Here is a 17,027-nt window from a genome sequence, read left to right as displayed (position 1 = left end):
ACAAGACACATTTACTCCATAAAAGAGAAAACTAAGGAGGAGTATGAGGGATATTGAAAAATACTCAAAGGGCTGTCATGTGAGTACAAGCAGGTACTTTACCTGTGTTGTTTTACAGACCAGGTATAATGAAAGGAAGTTCCATGGAGGCAAAAGTTAACTTTGTGTAAAGAAGAATTTTCATCAAAGAGCTGTCCCATCATAAAATGGGCTGCCCCTTAAGGTTTTTGTGGCGTGGCCGTCTTTCGAGAATGTTGCTGGAGGGATTCCCCATAGTAGGTGTGAGGTGGGAATCAGCGAAAAATTTGAAAATGTTATTAAGAAAATCTAACCTTCAAAAATCCTTAGGACCTCTTGATTAATATACTTCTTTATTTCTTCAAATGAAACTGCATCAGCCTGAAGAAGGAAAAAAAACGGTTGTTAAAATAGAGCATAGCACAAATGAATAAAGAATAGAAATATTGGGTTGGCTTGCCTATTTGAAACTTCTGTAGAGAGGCATTTATCAAGAAAAATGCTTTTGGCAATTGATTATATTGGGCAATAAATATCTGTTGCTTTGACCAAATTCTGGGAAGAAGTTGAAGTGTGTAATTGCTTTAAAAGATATGGGCTGGGATCATAACCAGTGGTATCAACAGGTTTCCTATTAAATGGAGACACATGGCTTTATACAGTTAGGGAAGACATTCCTATGACTTCATTTTATAAGGTTAAATAATCTAAAAAGTGTAATCATGATGTTAGTAGCCCTAACCACAATTTAACTTTTAACCAATCCCTGGATGGCAAAGTCAATATCTAATTGATATAATGTATTTTCAAAGGAAGACAACCTGGAACAGAACTCCAAGTATGCTGGATTATTTTCAAAAATGTTGTATTCATGGGATAAAAGCAAGTTTTACCCATTTCATCATAAAGTTTATTCTGTAATTTACACATTGCAAGTATATAGGTATTAAGTAATTTTCTTTTTTTAATTGGGATCTGGTAAAAGGAAGCAGGCAAATAGTGTGAGCTGAATTTTCCACCTGTTGACAAGTAAATCCACATGCATTTGACAAAGAATTTAACATTTATAACAGTAATGTTTTATTATAGTGCCTTGATATTTTTAAAAGAGCTATTATTTTTTTCTTGATGGTTAGAATTTCAAAGTATTTTATTACTCTTTATAGTTGGTGATTATTATCCAGGGGTATATGTGTGGCATTAAAGACAATATGATGAAGATTGGAGGTTGTGACAAAGGCAATAAGCCCCATTGCCAACTATCCACTTTGAGATATATACATGAACAAAGACCATAACAGAAGATGGTCAGATGAGAGAGTTGGAAGCTCTACGGAAAATCACCATGCAATGTGAATTTAAGAATGAAGCAGAGGCTACTTAGATAGTGAGCCTTAATTTATTATAAACATTCTTGGGTAGGTTACTCATCACTCTTCACTGAAAATTCCTCTATCCTGTCTGTGTGTAGATATGTGATAATAGTATTGTTGTGGGGTTTCCTAACATAATGGTGCTAGTTCATTTGTAACAACAAACTGACTTAGAATGACAAAAAATAAAAATAAAAAAAATCCAATGTGATGGGCTTATAAAGTGATGATTCCGGTAGGACAGAATAATTCCAAGAATGCTCTATTTCATTAGTGAACTTTAATTAATGCATCTAATACCAATTACTGACACAACCCCAAGAGTGAAGTTACACAGGCTTTATTCAAGTAGAGTTTCAGGACAGTGGGCAGAAATATAGATGTATGAAAATTGTATGAATGCTCAGTTTTGCTTTATATCTGGTATCGGTTGATTATCTGAGGACAAAGTGTCTTTAACTGCCCTACTTCACTTCAAGACCCTCCTTTCTTCCTAACATGGATATTTTCAGATTAAATTTCTCTGCAGAATAGCCACTCACCACTCCTCTTGAGGATTAATAAAGATATGGGCTTCCTTTACTAAACACTCTTGGCCTAAGTGGTTTCTACTTCAAGGCACTACTCGTGGCAGATTTGTTGTTCTGATATTCAACAAAATAGAGTATGAAATGGACATGTTTCATAGCAATATGAAACAGGCATATGTGGTTTCTGTGTAGTGTAAGGAGACATTAGAGACAGTACCTGTATGTTAAAAGCATGGGTTTGAAGCCATCCAGACCTGGGTCCGACCCACTTAATAAATCTGTGATCTTGGGTAAGTTAATGCTCATTTTATGTGTTTATAAAACTGGGCTGAAAAGGACACCAATCCTTCCAGAATGATTGTGAAGATCAAATGAGGTAATGTATAGTAAGTGCTTAGTAGAGGATCTGGCACATAACTTTAAATGATAGCTATTATTGCCCTCACAGGGACCAGTTTAGGTTTGTTTTATTTATCTGAAAGGCAGTATCATGGCTTTCATTGTAAAAGGGATACATGGTCGGTACAAGCCAGGAGCCCTGAAGCGTCTTAGCACCACTTACCGGAATGCCAGGGATGCCTGGAGAGCCTGGAGGGCCTTGGTGGCCAGGGGATCCCATGGAGCCCTTGTTTCCTGGTGGACCCATAGGACCGATGGCCCCCTTCATGCCTGTAAGGCCTGGTTTTCCCCGTTCACCTTGTGAGCCTCTGTCTCCTGGAATCCCCTGATCACCCTGTTAAGGAAAAAATAATAACTAAGAATAATCTCTTCTAGCATCAGCTGTAGTTGAGAGCAAAAGTTCTGGATTCATACTGGCACTTATTAGCTGTTGGGCCTTGTATAAATAACTTAAATTCTCTGTGTCCTAGCCTCCTCTCCTACAAAGTGGGCATATTAATAGTATCCATTAGATAGGGCGATTTTCAGAACTAAATGGATTAACCCAAGTAAAGTGCTCAGAGCAATGCCTGGCACCTTGGCAGTACTTAATACATAAAAGATAGAGAGAATGTTAGGTGTACTTGGTTGCCCATCTAGGATGATGGCAGTTTTGAGAGTCAATACCAGCTATCACTTGAGGTCTGGGTCTCCTTTGCAATGATAAAGGAAGATTGCCAAGAGGATCTCATTACTGAGACTTTTCACTTAAAAAAACTTCAGGACATTCAAAATCTCTCCTAAATCACGTGCTCTCCCCACCCCTGGCTTTCCCCTGTTTGTTTGCGCTTTATTAGACTCTTCAGGTTTGTTTTCTGTATTTGTGCTTTACACGTGTATGCATGTGTGTGCATGTTTGTGTGTGTGTGCATGTTTGTGTGTGTGTGCACGTTGAGTGTGATCACTGTGCCCTAAATAGATACCCACAGGAAGGTGAGAAGGGAGAACCATTGAAAAGATCAAAGCAGGTGACTGGGGGGAGGATGTCACTGACATCATTTACTCGATAGTATAAATGAACTATGGAAGAATCAGCTGGGCCAGGCGCGGTGGCTCACGCCTGTAATCACAGCACTTTGGGAGGCCGAGGTGGGCAGATCACCTGAGGTCGGGAGTTCGAGACCAGCCTGACCAACATGGAGAAACCCCGTCTCTACTAAAAATACAAAAAAATTAGCCAGGCGTGGTGGCACATGCCTGTAATCCCAGCTACTCAGGAGGCTGAGGCAGGAGAATCGCTTGAACCCGGGAGGCGGAGGTTGCGGTGAGTTGAGATCACACCATTGCACTCTAGCCTGGGCAACAAGAGAGAAACTCTGTCTCAAAACAAAAAAAACAAGAATCAGTTGAATAAGATGTCATAATTAATTAGTAAAATATTATATTAGATGTGCCTAAATGTGATATGAAGTTTGCTTGATGCTGTTTTTTATCCTGGAATGTGTCTACTACTGTATGTGTTTGTGCAAGAGAGAATGAGAGAGAGAGAGAGAGAGATCATGGCAGTTGCTTCAGTCATAAATTTTCAAATATTCAGTTGCATAACTCCAGGAAGTGATCCTCACACCAAATATGACGGAATGATGCTTGAAGCGGTCCTGTATCTCATTATATTATTCTTTTAACTATGACTACTCTGCAGAAGGGCAAACTCAATTTCTCTTGACTTAAAAATTAACAGAAATAAATGAACAGTTACAGAGATTTGTGTGATCATAGAATCAGATATGGAAATAAGCCATGTAGAAAGAAATAAAAGCAGTTGGGCCTAGTATCAATGCTACTGTCTTAGTTATAAAAATATATCTGCATACAGGTCTGTCACTCCAGCTCCCATTTGGAGAAATTTCTGAGATGACTAGAAAAAATATTAGCACACTTTGATCAATGATTAATACTCTGATCATGTGCAAGATAAATGCAATATTTAACATATTGAAATTATTTTATAAGTTAGGTACAAAGATGTTCATTGTAGTGATGTTTATTATTATGACAACTAGAAGGAATCCAAATGTCCAGCGGACGAGGTAAGTGAAATAAGGTATAGTCAAATAGTAGAATAACATATAGCAATTAAAAGGTAGATATAGATCTACATTTACAGACAAGAAAAGATCAATATATATCGTTAGGTGAAAAAAGACACTTACAAGACAGCATAAGCTCCTTTTTGGAAAAGTATATGTTTATATTAATACATATAAATATATGTGTATATTATGTATTAGAGTGAGAGAGTTGGAAATATGTACAAATATCACAGTGCTTATCTCTGTGTAGTGGGATAAGGTAGATTTATTTCCTTTTAAATTTACATCATCTGTATTTTCACATTTCCTTCAGTTATTATGGATTACTTGTATAATGATAAATAAAAGTTAGCAAACTAGACACCAGTATACAAACATATGTGCCCACACTCACATACAATAGCAACCCTTAATAGAATTACACTGAGTAACAATGTTTGAGTAACTTCTTGCAGTTGCATGACTCTACTAGAAATTAATTCTATTAATTCTAGTGGAAATTAATTCTAGTAGAAGTTAATTCTAGTAGAAATCAATTCTACTAGAAAATGTTGAGGTTCATTAAAGGAAATAAAGAGAAATTGCAATAATGACATTAACGCTCCAAACAACACAAAACCATGTAACATAATTGGCATTACTAGTAACTTCACTATACTTTCAGTTACACTTTCCATTTCTCTAACCCCTCACACCACCTTCTTTACTCTACTTAGTTTTTCTGTATGTCAGTAATTCTCAATTGCAGTGATTTTGCTTCCCAGGAGACATTTGGTGATGTCTGGAGACACTTTTGGTTGTCACAATTGGAGGGATGGTGGCGCTACTGCATCTAGTGGATGAAGGCCAGGGATGCTGCTAAGCATTTTACAACTCCAAAACAGCCAACCACAACAATTATCTGCCCCTGAATAATCACAGTGCTGAGGTTGAGAAACCTTACTCTAGATAAAAAGAACATGGGTGATGGTTATAGTAGAGATATATGTCTGAGACAGGAGGATAATAAAAGCTTTCCAAATTTAAATAGCAAAGTATACTTGGCTGTGTACAAAGGCCAACTACATAGATGTACCATATAACTTGCTCTGAGTCCGTTGTCATATTTAATGTCTGGTAGAGATCTTTGATCACCTACACCCTAGCCTTTATATATTTGGTGATTTGCAGGGCTCTACACACATAATTGTGTAACTCAAATGATGGGACAGTTGTAACAGACAGACTTGAATAACAATCACAATAGTAATATACATACACGTTCTCCTTTGGGGCCTCTGTCTCCAGGCTTACCCATGATGCCCTGAAAAACAGATGTCAACTTGAAAATCACTCCTTGCCAAGATTTTTCATCAGTCTGATTGATATAAATGTTGGTAGGTATTCTGGATGCAGTATGCATTATAACTTTTATTTTAAATCATATTTCCCATACCTGAGCACCTGGTATTCCATCTTTTCCATTTATTCCCTATAAAGAAAAAAAGGATTAATATTTCTAATTCTGCATTAACATAGTTAAACACAACAAAAGCATAAGGTTTCGAGGACAGTTCCTTAATTATATGTCTACTGAGAGCTTGGTAAAGAAAGGTGGTAAAATGGAAAACAAATAAATAGAATCTGACAGTCCTGAGTTCGGATTCTGACACTGTCACTTACTAGTCCCATTAACCTTTTTGGGCAATTTACTTAACCTCAATAGCATCAATCTCTTCACTAGTGAGGAAAATAAATAACCTTAAAACTAAGAATTAAGTGAAATAACATGAAAAATGCATGGTCCTCTATAAATAGTCAACAAAGATTATTTTCCTTTCTTATTCTTCTGTTAGGTCATCCTGAGAAATAAGAAGGTGCCTCATGGCATAGGTGGCTGGAGTATGGCATTTTTGTTACCTTCTAACAGGTTTTCCAGCACAGAGTATCATTCTCAGTAAATGGTCTCAGTTGCTGCTGGGGAAATTTCATAACATGGCCAGAGCATGATCCTACTATGAAATAAACTGTCAGTCAGAGAACAATTGTTATTTTTCAGTTGGAAATATGAAAGAAAAGCAAGAAATGTATAATCATGGTTTTTGACAGTGTTAGTCACTTTTTATTAGAAAACTGGAAGTTTCTTGAACTTTAAAAGGGAGTTCTAGAAGTGATAATGAAGCCTAGTCCTGCTTAAAGATTTATAAGACTGAGAGAACTATTGGCTGGGAGATATAAGAAGGAAAAGTATTTGAGGTCAAATCAAATACCCAGGGCCCAACAGCAAGTGTGTTTTTGAGATCTGATTTGAAGAGGAAGATCAAGGTGAGGAACATGATTTCTTAGCCAGCAGGCAATTGCATGGACATGCTCCTCTAAAAGCCCAAGGGACTTTTATTGTGCTGGAATGGATTCTGTGGGATGGAACTGCAAAGAACTGCGTGTTTTCACTGCTATAAATTACGCTGAAATCTGTCACAGTTGACAACCCAACCATAGTTCGCCAACCTTTCTGAAACATCCTGGGAATTATTGAGAGTACGTTAAATAAGAACACGTTACCTGAAGTGTATGGTTCAAAGAATTTATTACATTCAAACACACAAGAAACAAGGATAAAGCTGATTAAGGAGAGGATGTGAAAGAAACAGCTGTGTTACTTGAACAAAAGAAGATAAATCTAGAGTAAAAGTGTAGTTCATGTTTTTGGTAACAATATAAGAAAATAAGTAACCCTATAACCTGTTTTTTGTCTCCAGTAATTTATCAAAGACTATCATCAGTGTTCTCTTTTGTATAGGAAGGTGTTACTTTCTATCCACAGGGCAGCCCTGCTTTCAGAGATTTTTACAATAACTCATACGTATTTGCTCCTCTCTACCCTCATCTCATTCATCTGGCAGAGCCCCTTTCCTGGGTACATTCTGCCTACCTCACATCTGCATCTGAGCAGCTGATTGGCTGAAGAAAACCACGTATCTTTGCTCGCTTGTTCCAACCCAAATGTTCAACAGCAGATTGCAAGCAGCACCCTCAGCATTACCAGGTCATCCCTCTGTATTTCCCAATTTGACTCCCTTTCTATCTTTCCAAAAGTACTCTTTCACACATTTTCCTGTCTCTTCCAAACTTCAGCATCACCTCCCCACTCCTCACACTTGGACAACCTCCATTCTTCTTTCACTAACAAACAAAAGAGACCCCTCTCACCATCCCTCCACCAGTTGCGTCAATCTTCATGGATTTGCACCCCAACTTTGGCACCCCCACACTTCACAGTTAGGAAGGGTGAACTGCCCCTGTTCCTAGTTAAGACCAATTCCCACTTGTGAGTATACCAGTTCTACTCAAAGTAGTCTTCACTCTCCTGTGTCATCAAATTTTCCTCTCTCAACTGGATCATTCTTACCAAGATACTAACATGTGGTGATCTCTCCCACCAATGACCTCTACGTTTCTGATGCAGTAGAGAATTATCAGCCCTCATATTACTTACCTGTATGTTGATCACTCCTTACTGCTTTCTCCTTTCTCTTAAAACAGTTCACTTGACATCCAGGAAACCTCACTTGCCCGATTTTCTTCCTGTCTCTCTGGCTGCAGTTTCATAGCCTTCTTTGTTGGGTTGTCTTCCTAACAGTTGAAGGGCTCTCTTCCCTTCCTATCCACAGTGACTTCACTTTTCCAGGCTCAGGTTTAGATACCCTAATTGGTCTCACCAATCCTGGCCTCTCCTAAGTCTCCACTGTGTACTTGACATCTCCACCTGAATACCTACTAGTGCTTCAACATGAACATGTCCAAAACAGAACTCTTGGCTCTCCCTCCCAAACCCACCTACCTTCAGTCTGCCCCATTTCACCAAACAGCAGCACTCTCACATAGTTGCTCAGTCCCTACACCACAGCTGTGATTGGTCTCTTTCCCTCACACTTCTCTAGATTAGTCTATCAGCAAGTTTTGTTGCTTGCTGGCTCTCTCTTCAATGTACATCCTAAGTTCCTCTACTCATGGCTGTTTCCACTGTCATTACTTCTCGTGGAGATGATGGTGATGTTTTCTTACTGTTCTGTCTTCCTCTACCCCACTCCCTACAGCCTACTCTCCACACAATATCAGAGTGATCCTCAAAATGTTCAATCATTTTCATTATTTGCTACAAAAGCTCCAGTGGTTTTCCATCATATTTCAAATGAAATCCAAACTTCATTCCCTGGCTTGGAAGTTCTTCATGGTCTGGCCACTGCCTACATCTCCCTCTGTATCTTTCCAACTCTTCCTTCACTTCGTTCATTCTTGACTTCATGCCTTTTGATGAGGTCCTGGACCCCATCAGGCTCACTTCTCTCCTAGCCATTTCTTTTTCCTGAAACAATGGTCCTCTGACCTTCCCATGGCTTGACTTCTCACTTTATGCAGGTTTCTGCTCAAATTGCAGGCAAATCTTCTCTGAGCCCACTATTTGAATAATATTCCAGAGCTTTACTCTACTTATACCTTCTTCTACTTGAAACTCTGTGTGTGTGTGTGTTGTTTTTATCTGTTTTCCTATATTAGAATGCAAAAGCTATGAGTTGTTACCACCTAGAACAGTGCCTAGTATGTAGGAGGTGCTCAAGAAATATTTGGTGATGAACAAATTGCTTTTTGCATAATCTCCTGGGAACTCAGTGGCAGGCTTTAATGATATGCCCTGCAGGGGATGGGAATGAGGAGGTAAGAGGAGGCAGGGAATGAAACTAATATTATTGAGTACCTCCCATAGCCAGGCACTGGAAATGCTTTCCACATGTCATGGCACTTAAGTGACTCATAAAATCCTTTGAACCATAATTCAGACCCAGATCTTCCTGACTCTAGATTACATTTTTTTCATGTCTTCTCTGAGGAAATGGTGGCCACCAACCCTGAAGGTTTCACAGAGGTGCCAAACTGTCTTCCTGAATTTTGCACTGTTTGTTCACCTCGACTTCTTTCCCGTACACACCACAGCAAACAAATCAGCAGTGACCTTCTGTAAAGGATAACTCTGAGAGTGAGGTCTGTCTTATTCATCTTAGATCCCCTCCCTAAGGGCCCAGCACGTTCTTAGCAAATAGCAGTGACTAGATGAATTTATGTGGAACTGGATTAGTCAGAATGATTGTTACAATGTCACATCAATACCACAGATCAGTAACCAAGAGCTCTTTTAGGACACAAGGGGATGAGACATTCACCAGTAGTGATTTATGAAAGTGTAAGAAAACAAGGCCTGTATACAAAGGAGGAAATTTGAGAAAATAACTTCTACTTTAGGATTTGGTTTAACATACAGGTATTATATCTATAAGTCTTTGGTTTCTTTATACTTTAGGACGTGACAGGCCATTATATTTTCTTTAAGTCTGTTGAGAACATTAGGCTTAAGAAATGATGAGTCAGATTTCCTGACACTTAAAACTCTCACCATTTTCAACACTGTTTAAGACATAAAGATACCACACACAGATCTAGGGAACTCAATAAGAACTCATGCCCTTGCCATCAAAAATCCATCTGCACATTCTTCTTACTCCTTGGAAACTGCTTATTCAAATCTCAGAATTTCTGAGGTGGTAGATGAGGAGATAATGTTAGAGCATTTCTCTAGATGGCATATTTTAAGTAGTGAGAAGTACTTACTGGCTTTCCTGAGGGTCCTTCTGGTCCAGGGAAACCTATATCTCCAACAGGTCCTCTCTCACCCTATAAACACATCCACAGACACAAATTAATTGCCAACAAATGTTTTAAAACTGCATGCAAGTACAACACAAGTACAACTGTCATGAAAGGAACTGCCAACTCACCGGTTCCCCTGGAACTCCTGGAGGCCCTGGGGCACCAGGTTTCCCCTGGCAAGGCAAATTGAAGAGAAATGTTAGGAGCCAAATTGCTGAACGACACCATATGCTTCTCTTCCCCCAACCCCAAGTGAGTTTAAAGTGCTCCCAAGGGTGATGCTCTCCAGTGGCATTTCTCGCCAGGTGTGGCGGCTCACGTCTGGAATCCCAGCACTTTGGGACGCTGAGGTGGATGGATCACTTGAGGTCAGGAGTTCAAGACTAGCCTGGCCAACGTGGCGAAACCCTGTCTCTACTAAAAATAATACAAAAATTACCCAGGCATGGTGGGACGTGCCTGTAATCCCAGCTACTCGGGAGCCTGAGGCAGGAGAATCACTTGAACCCAGGAGGCGGAGGTTGCAGTGAGCTGAGATCATGACATTTCACTCCAGCCTGGGTGACGGAGTGAGACTCCATCTCAATAAATAAATAAATAAACAAACAAACAAATAAATAAATAAATAAATAAATAAAGTGGCATTTCTAAGGGGACAGAGACTGGGGAATATACAGTCAACTCGGCAGGCCATAAGTTTCAGACCGGGGTGCAGTTCTTTGAATACATATTTGTGTGGATGGTGGAGAGTAGGAGAGGAGAATATTTTTGAAAATATTAGCCCAAAGTATCATCATTATTGGACATCCCTCTTGTGCTTATTTTCCTGGCAGCTCTTCTTTACTTTGGGAGTGGAGAAATGGGCACAAAGCATCAAATAAGTTTTTTTCTAGGCTTTGAGATTCACAAGAGGGCTTTTAAGTTCATAGTATGACAACCTGAAAAAATCATGTTTGATTTGAAAAGCCACGTTTTGTTGACAGGAAAAGAAACAGATAAGTTTGTGTCACTACACCATGGCTTGGATGACCGATCCTGGAGCAGACAGACCACAGCGAGGGACGAGAGGGGCAGACAGTCCAGTGGAGACTGGAAGCACACAAGGCCTGAGTGTGCAGGCAAGGCTTGGTTGCCTCTGAGAAGGAACCACCTCCTGTCCCTTGGTCTAATGTGGCTGGGAAAGATAGACGACGTAGGATGTAGGTGTGGTGGGGCTGAGACCTGAGAAAGCCAAGTAGGTTTTGGAGAAATATGAAAAGAAATGGGCTTTTTCCAACTTGCTGCTTAGAATTCTGGAAGGAGATCCCTCCATAGGTGGAGATACGGTGCTGAATGGCAAAGCTAGGCAGGCAGAAGTTAGAGAGAGCATCCCTGGGTCCCCACAGCTTGCCTGTGCTGAAGTTGTTGGGGGCCTGAGTGGGAAGATGTGTTAGAGCTGAGAAGGCCAATGACCTGAAGGGTCTTATTGTGGGACATGGCGGGTATGGAGGGCTCGGGCCTTGAGATCTGAGACAAAGAGATAAGGGACATTGATGGAAGTCATTCCTAAGGTCAGGTAGGACCAGTGGAGAACTCAGAGCATCCGGGGGAGAGCAGGCTGACCGGAGGCCCCACCCCACGACCAGAACTCACAGGCACTTCCTCCTGTAAACCCACACGCCATCCTCAGAGAAAGGCAAAGAAAGAAGCTCTAGGGGAAATCCCTGGTTGGCCCTGAATCTACTGGAAACGGATAGACTGGTCCATTCTAGGAAGAGCAGGATCGGGTCCCCTTGGTAATCAGCTGAGTTACCAGTGTCTCTGTGTGGGCAGGCCCCAGCCCTGCTTCAACTAGAACAATCACCATTTTTCGAAAAAAATTTTTTATCATGGTAAAATATACATAACCTAAAGTTTACCCTCTAAACCATTTTTAAGTGCACACTTAAGTGGCACTAAGTGCATTCACACTGTCATCTAGCCATCATCATTGTCTATTTCTAGATTCTTTTAACTATTTTATCTTCTGAGCCACAGAAGGGCCAGTTATAAAAATCTAACATGCATCTTTAACTGAACATGCTTGTAGTATATAAATTTTTACCCTTTCTTATTTATGTAATTGTCAGTCAATGCTTTTATTTTATTTTATTTTTTGAGACAGGGTCTTGCTCTGTTGCCCAGTCTGGAGTGCAGTGACACGATCTCAGCTCACTGCAACCTTTGCCTCCCATGCTCAAGTGATCCTCCCACCTCAGCCTCCAAGCAGTTGGGACTAAAGGTGCCCAGCTAATTTTTGCACTTTTTGCACAGACAAGAGTTTTGCCATGTTTCCCAGGTTGGTCTCTAACTCCCGGGCTCAAGTGTTCTGCCCATCTTGGCCTCCCAGAGTGCTGGGATTGCATGTATGAGTCCACTGTGCCTAGCCAGTTAATGTTTTTAATTATGACATATGAAAACTGCTTTTTTAGTAAATATATCAGATCTTAGACATCCAACTAAGTGGCAGGCTAGCCCCTTATCTCAATAATGCTTCCTCTTTGAAAAACATATTTGGAATTTCTCATTTGGATTGCCTGTGGCCACTGTTGCACATCTTTTAAATACTTTCAACGGTGGCCAGTATTTTTTCCTAGAAGATAAGCTTAATTTAGGGTAATAGCAAAATGTAATTTGTAGACACACCTGGGTGAACACAATGAAAAAAACTAGGCTTTATTTTATCAGAAGGAAACAAAAATTCAAATCACAGGATGTGAGTATAAGAGGAACAGGTTGTAAAGGTTCTCTAAGGACACTTCCAGAAACTGATTTCCAAATATGTTGCTGGGAATGGCTGTGAGTGAGGCAGTAGTGAGGGAATAGAATTAAGTGTGTAGTCAACTTTCAAGAATACTTCCTTTTATAAAAAATTTGGAAGAGCTTTCCAAAGAAGATATTTTCATGCTACTTTTACAGTCATACAAATATTTGACTTGATCTATAATGGCTAAGTAAGGGAATGTCATCATCTACGAAGGATGCAGATGATGGATGGGGCTCTATTTTGTGTTGTTAGAAGTTAATGGAGTGAAGTAGAGTGGTTCTGAGCACTTTGTGGGATGGCAGTGGGAGATGAGCAGGGCTTTGGGTGGTGTTGGGTGTCAGTAGATCTCGGTGGGTGACTGTGGGTGGTGACTGTAGGGCCTTTATCTTATCTTATCTTTCTTATATTCTTGTGATACAAGCCTATGGTTTCCATTGACTTTCCTGTAATGTTATCCTGGACCTGCCCTGCAGGAGCACCTAGCAAGAGGATAAATGGCCTCTTATTCATAAAGCGTGACCATAAAATTTTAATTAGAGCATCACGAATGAAGATCAGAATGATCTCTAGGGCTCAGAGAAATAGTTTCAACCTTTCCTGGAACACTTCCTATTCATTTGAAAAGGCCTTGATGAGATTAAAACATTTGACACCAGAGAGCAACAAAAATGATTGAGAGGATTGAAGGGCTAGTTTACGAGGAAACATTAGCAGCAATAAAGCTCTGCTAATACCACTGGGCTAAGGAATAACTCAGGCAGACTGCATTAATACAAGGAACTTGAAGTACATGCCTGAGGATAAGAACTCTGTCTTTTGAAGACTGAGAAACCTTGAAATATGACAAGAATAGAGAAACACAATAAACTTTCCAAAGCTGTGCTCATAAATTAATGTATAGTAACTGTGTTTCCTCTCCCCTCCATGAAAGTGACTTGGGAAGAAAATAAAAGAGGACAAAAAACAAAACAAAACAAAAGAAATAGAGGATTGTGGAGGTGGAAAATACAGGTGGCATTATTTATGAAACTAGAATTGTCAGGAACCTAATGCCATGGGAGTTATGGTATGCTCTCCTGCCTGTCTTGATCCCTGGCCACAGGTGTATCATGGAGATAGAACCGTTTACCTGTGAAAATGATGTGAAGTAATCTGAACTCACCGACATCCCTGCTATTCCTGGGGGACCTGCTGGGCCTCGATCTCCCTGTTGGGATTTAAAAACATTGCTACTTTAATGACATCAATGAAGTCTTTAGTTATGAAATTAATTCTCAAATAATAATTTGGATTTGGTAAAGCTTTCCTTTGGATCTGATAAGTGTTATTGATATTAGATGGGGTGAAGCTAGTGTGTAGATGGAAAAATAGCAAACTGAGTAGCTAATTGACAACTGAACTTGTTACAGCTTTTTTATTTTCCATAAAATTAAAGTAAATAATAGTTTTAATGAAAGCAAGCATAGATATTATCATTTCTGTGATCTATTTTAATGTACCCTTACATACTTATAGCTAAAATTAGTCAATATTTTTATTCTACATGTTCAAAAGATCATTACTCTTGCTTAAAAGATTAAGCACTTTGAGTGTCTTCCAAAAAGCTTCTCCTATCCTTGTCTCATTGGATATAGAGTTAGAATAAAATGACCTACAACTAATGATTTGTAGTTCTCATTTGGCCAATTAGAAGATCCCTTGAATTGCTCTGAACAACAGAGTGACTCAACTCCTTTTTAAGAGCCAATGTGATATTTTAGATAAAGCTGACAATGCTAAAAATACTAACGACTATATATATGGGATAATAAAATGGCAATTTTTGGGGGCAGAAACTGAATTTAAAAAACTTTACTCAGGGACATAAAAGACTTGATTTAATGAATGACGAGATATGCTCTGTTCTTGGAGAGCAAGACAATGTTGTAAAGGTGTCATTGCTAACTAAACTAATTTATAAATTTAATGCAATTCTTACAAAATTGCAGTGTGATCAAATGATACTAAAGTTTACTTGGGATAATAACTGAGAGGATAAAAAAATTAAAAGAATAATAATAAAGAGATACTAGTAATACCAACATTTAAACATATAATAAATAAAGCTATAATGGAATATTGGCATAAGATTAAGCAGCATATCAAAATACTATAACAGAAATATCAGAAACAGATCGGCATTTATAATAGGATTTTATTTAACCAACAGTTCTAATAATTGGATAATTTCATTGAAAAAAGTTTGATTCTTCTCTTTACATTATATCCCATATGAATTCCACATAGATTTATATAAAAATAAAATAATATACATTATAAAAGAGCTCAAAGAATATATTAGTGACATTCTGATTTTGGTTGAAAATAAAAGTAGAAATCATTTTGTGCATAAAACCAAAACAAGAAATCATAAAGAAATATAGTGTTAGATTTGACTACATTAAGGTTATATTTACAATAAGATTAAACATAAAAATGAAAACTCCAACACATGAGATAGAAGTAATGTCTTTAACATATGAAGCATAGCCATCATCAAAAAGAAAAAAATAACTGATAGAAAAATGGGTAAAGGGCATAAACAGGCAATACACATCAATTTCCCTCTGTTCCTTTTGAATTACAAAATTTTCATTTTTAAAATTAATATACTAGAACTTTTCATTCAATGAAATATTTGCATGTCTCATGCCTCTCATCCCTTAACCACTATCCTCGAATGAACTTGCCTCTTATTTTCATAGTTACACCTGACACTTTGTCAATAAAAATATTTGCTGCCCATCCATAATCTCAATTTCATGTGTTCCAACTTTGGACCACCATTCCACATCATTCTAATTCACTCTTTGAGTACCTTGAACCCCTAAACCCTAATCCATTGATGGTACAAATTTGTTATCTTTCACTCCCTAAATGGCCTCTCCCTCTTTCTTGCCTAGTTAAAATTCCATGGTTACTTGTTAGAATCATTCCCTTGTGTATGCCAATAAGACAGTAAGGGTCTTTTCCCATTCTTCCGTCCAGTACTCACCGTCAAAAGCAGAACATTGTTGAAATCCAACTCCCCTCCTATTCTGTGTCTTTACCTGAATGTCTGAACATGGCTGGAAAAGCACATGTAGTCCTGTTTTTTTTTTTTGTTTTTTTTTTGAGACGGAGTCTGGCTCTATCACCCAGGCCGAAGTACAATGGCACGATCTCGGCTCACTGCAACCTCTGCCTCCTGGGTTCAAGTGATTCTCCTGCCTCAGCCTCCTGAGTAGCTAGGATTACAGGTGCCTGCCACCACGCTTGGCTAATTTTTGGTGGAGATGGGGTTTCACCACGTTGGCCAGGCTGGTCTTGAACTCCTGACCTCAGGTGATCTGCCCGCCTTGGCCTCCCAAACTGCTGGGATAACAGGTGTGAGCCACTGTGCCCTGCCAGCACACATAGCCTTGTTGAGAGGTCTCACTTCAGTTCATGACCATGAACCTCAAGAGGGTCCTTAGGGCTGAGCAGTCATCACACTTCTGTGGTCCCTGAACCCTCTCTCTTTCCTAGAGGACCTTCTCCCCAACCTCTTACCCTACCTTGCTCTTGGATTAATGGCCTTGCTTCCTCTTTATCTGAGAAAATTTAAGCAATCAGAAAACAACTTTTGTAGACTCCATCCAATACATCTTCCCACCTATCAGCCTCTCTCCCCATACTCTGCTTTCTCCCCTTTTACTGTAGATAAACTATCCTCTCTGAAGCCAAACCCTCCACATATGCACTAGGTCCCCTTCCCTCTAGGCTACTTAAAGACATTGGTCCAGCACTCTCTCCTTTCTCTCCAGCATCATCATCCCCATCTTCCCCCTCTCTACTGAGTCACTCCTTTAGCATATAAGCAGTCAGATATTTTTATTATCTTCAAAATCTATCTTATAAAACCTCAACCCTACTTCCTCTAGCCGCCTCTGGCCTATTTATTCACTATCATTTGCAGCAAAACTCTGTCAGCATTATTTATACCGACTTGCTGACTCTATTTTTTTTCCTCGTTCTCTCTTAAACCCATTCAAGTCCACGGTTGCTCCTACCATATAGTGAAATAATAATTTCTCTGGTCAAGGTCATCCATGACCTCTACATTGCTAAATCCAATGTTCAATACTTGACCATTCTACCTGGCCCCATC

General features: G+C 39.3%; 1 protein-coding gene across 1 annotated transcript in view; it reads right to left on the bottom strand.

The window, feature by feature from the left end:
* COL19A1 (collagen type XIX alpha 1 chain) overlaps positions 1–17,027 on the bottom strand; it is a 337,557-nt gene that overhangs the window by 16,694 nt on the left and 303,836 nt on the right. The window contains exons 42-48 of the mRNA XM_063707696.1: positions 14,022–14,066; positions 10,203–10,247; positions 10,036–10,098; positions 5,828–5,863; positions 5,651–5,695; positions 2,484–2,654; positions 333–399 (exon numbers count right to left, since the gene is read on the bottom strand). Of these exons, the coding sequence (XP_063563766.1) occupies positions 333–399; positions 2,484–2,654; positions 5,651–5,695; positions 5,828–5,863; positions 10,036–10,098; positions 10,203–10,247; positions 14,022–14,066 (472 nt within the window). The remainder of the gene's footprint in view (positions 1–332; positions 400–2,483; positions 2,655–5,650; positions 5,696–5,827; positions 5,864–10,035; positions 10,099–10,202; positions 10,248–14,021; positions 14,067–17,027) is intronic.

Source organism: Gorilla gorilla, chromosome 5 (genome assembly GCF_029281585.2).
Source record: "Gorilla gorilla gorilla isolate KB3781 chromosome 5, NHGRI_mGorGor1-v2.1_pri, whole genome shotgun sequence".
NCBI lineage: Eukaryota > Metazoa > Chordata > Mammalia > Primates > Hominidae > Gorilla > Gorilla gorilla.
This window is presented reverse-complemented; position numbering and strand designations above follow the sequence as displayed.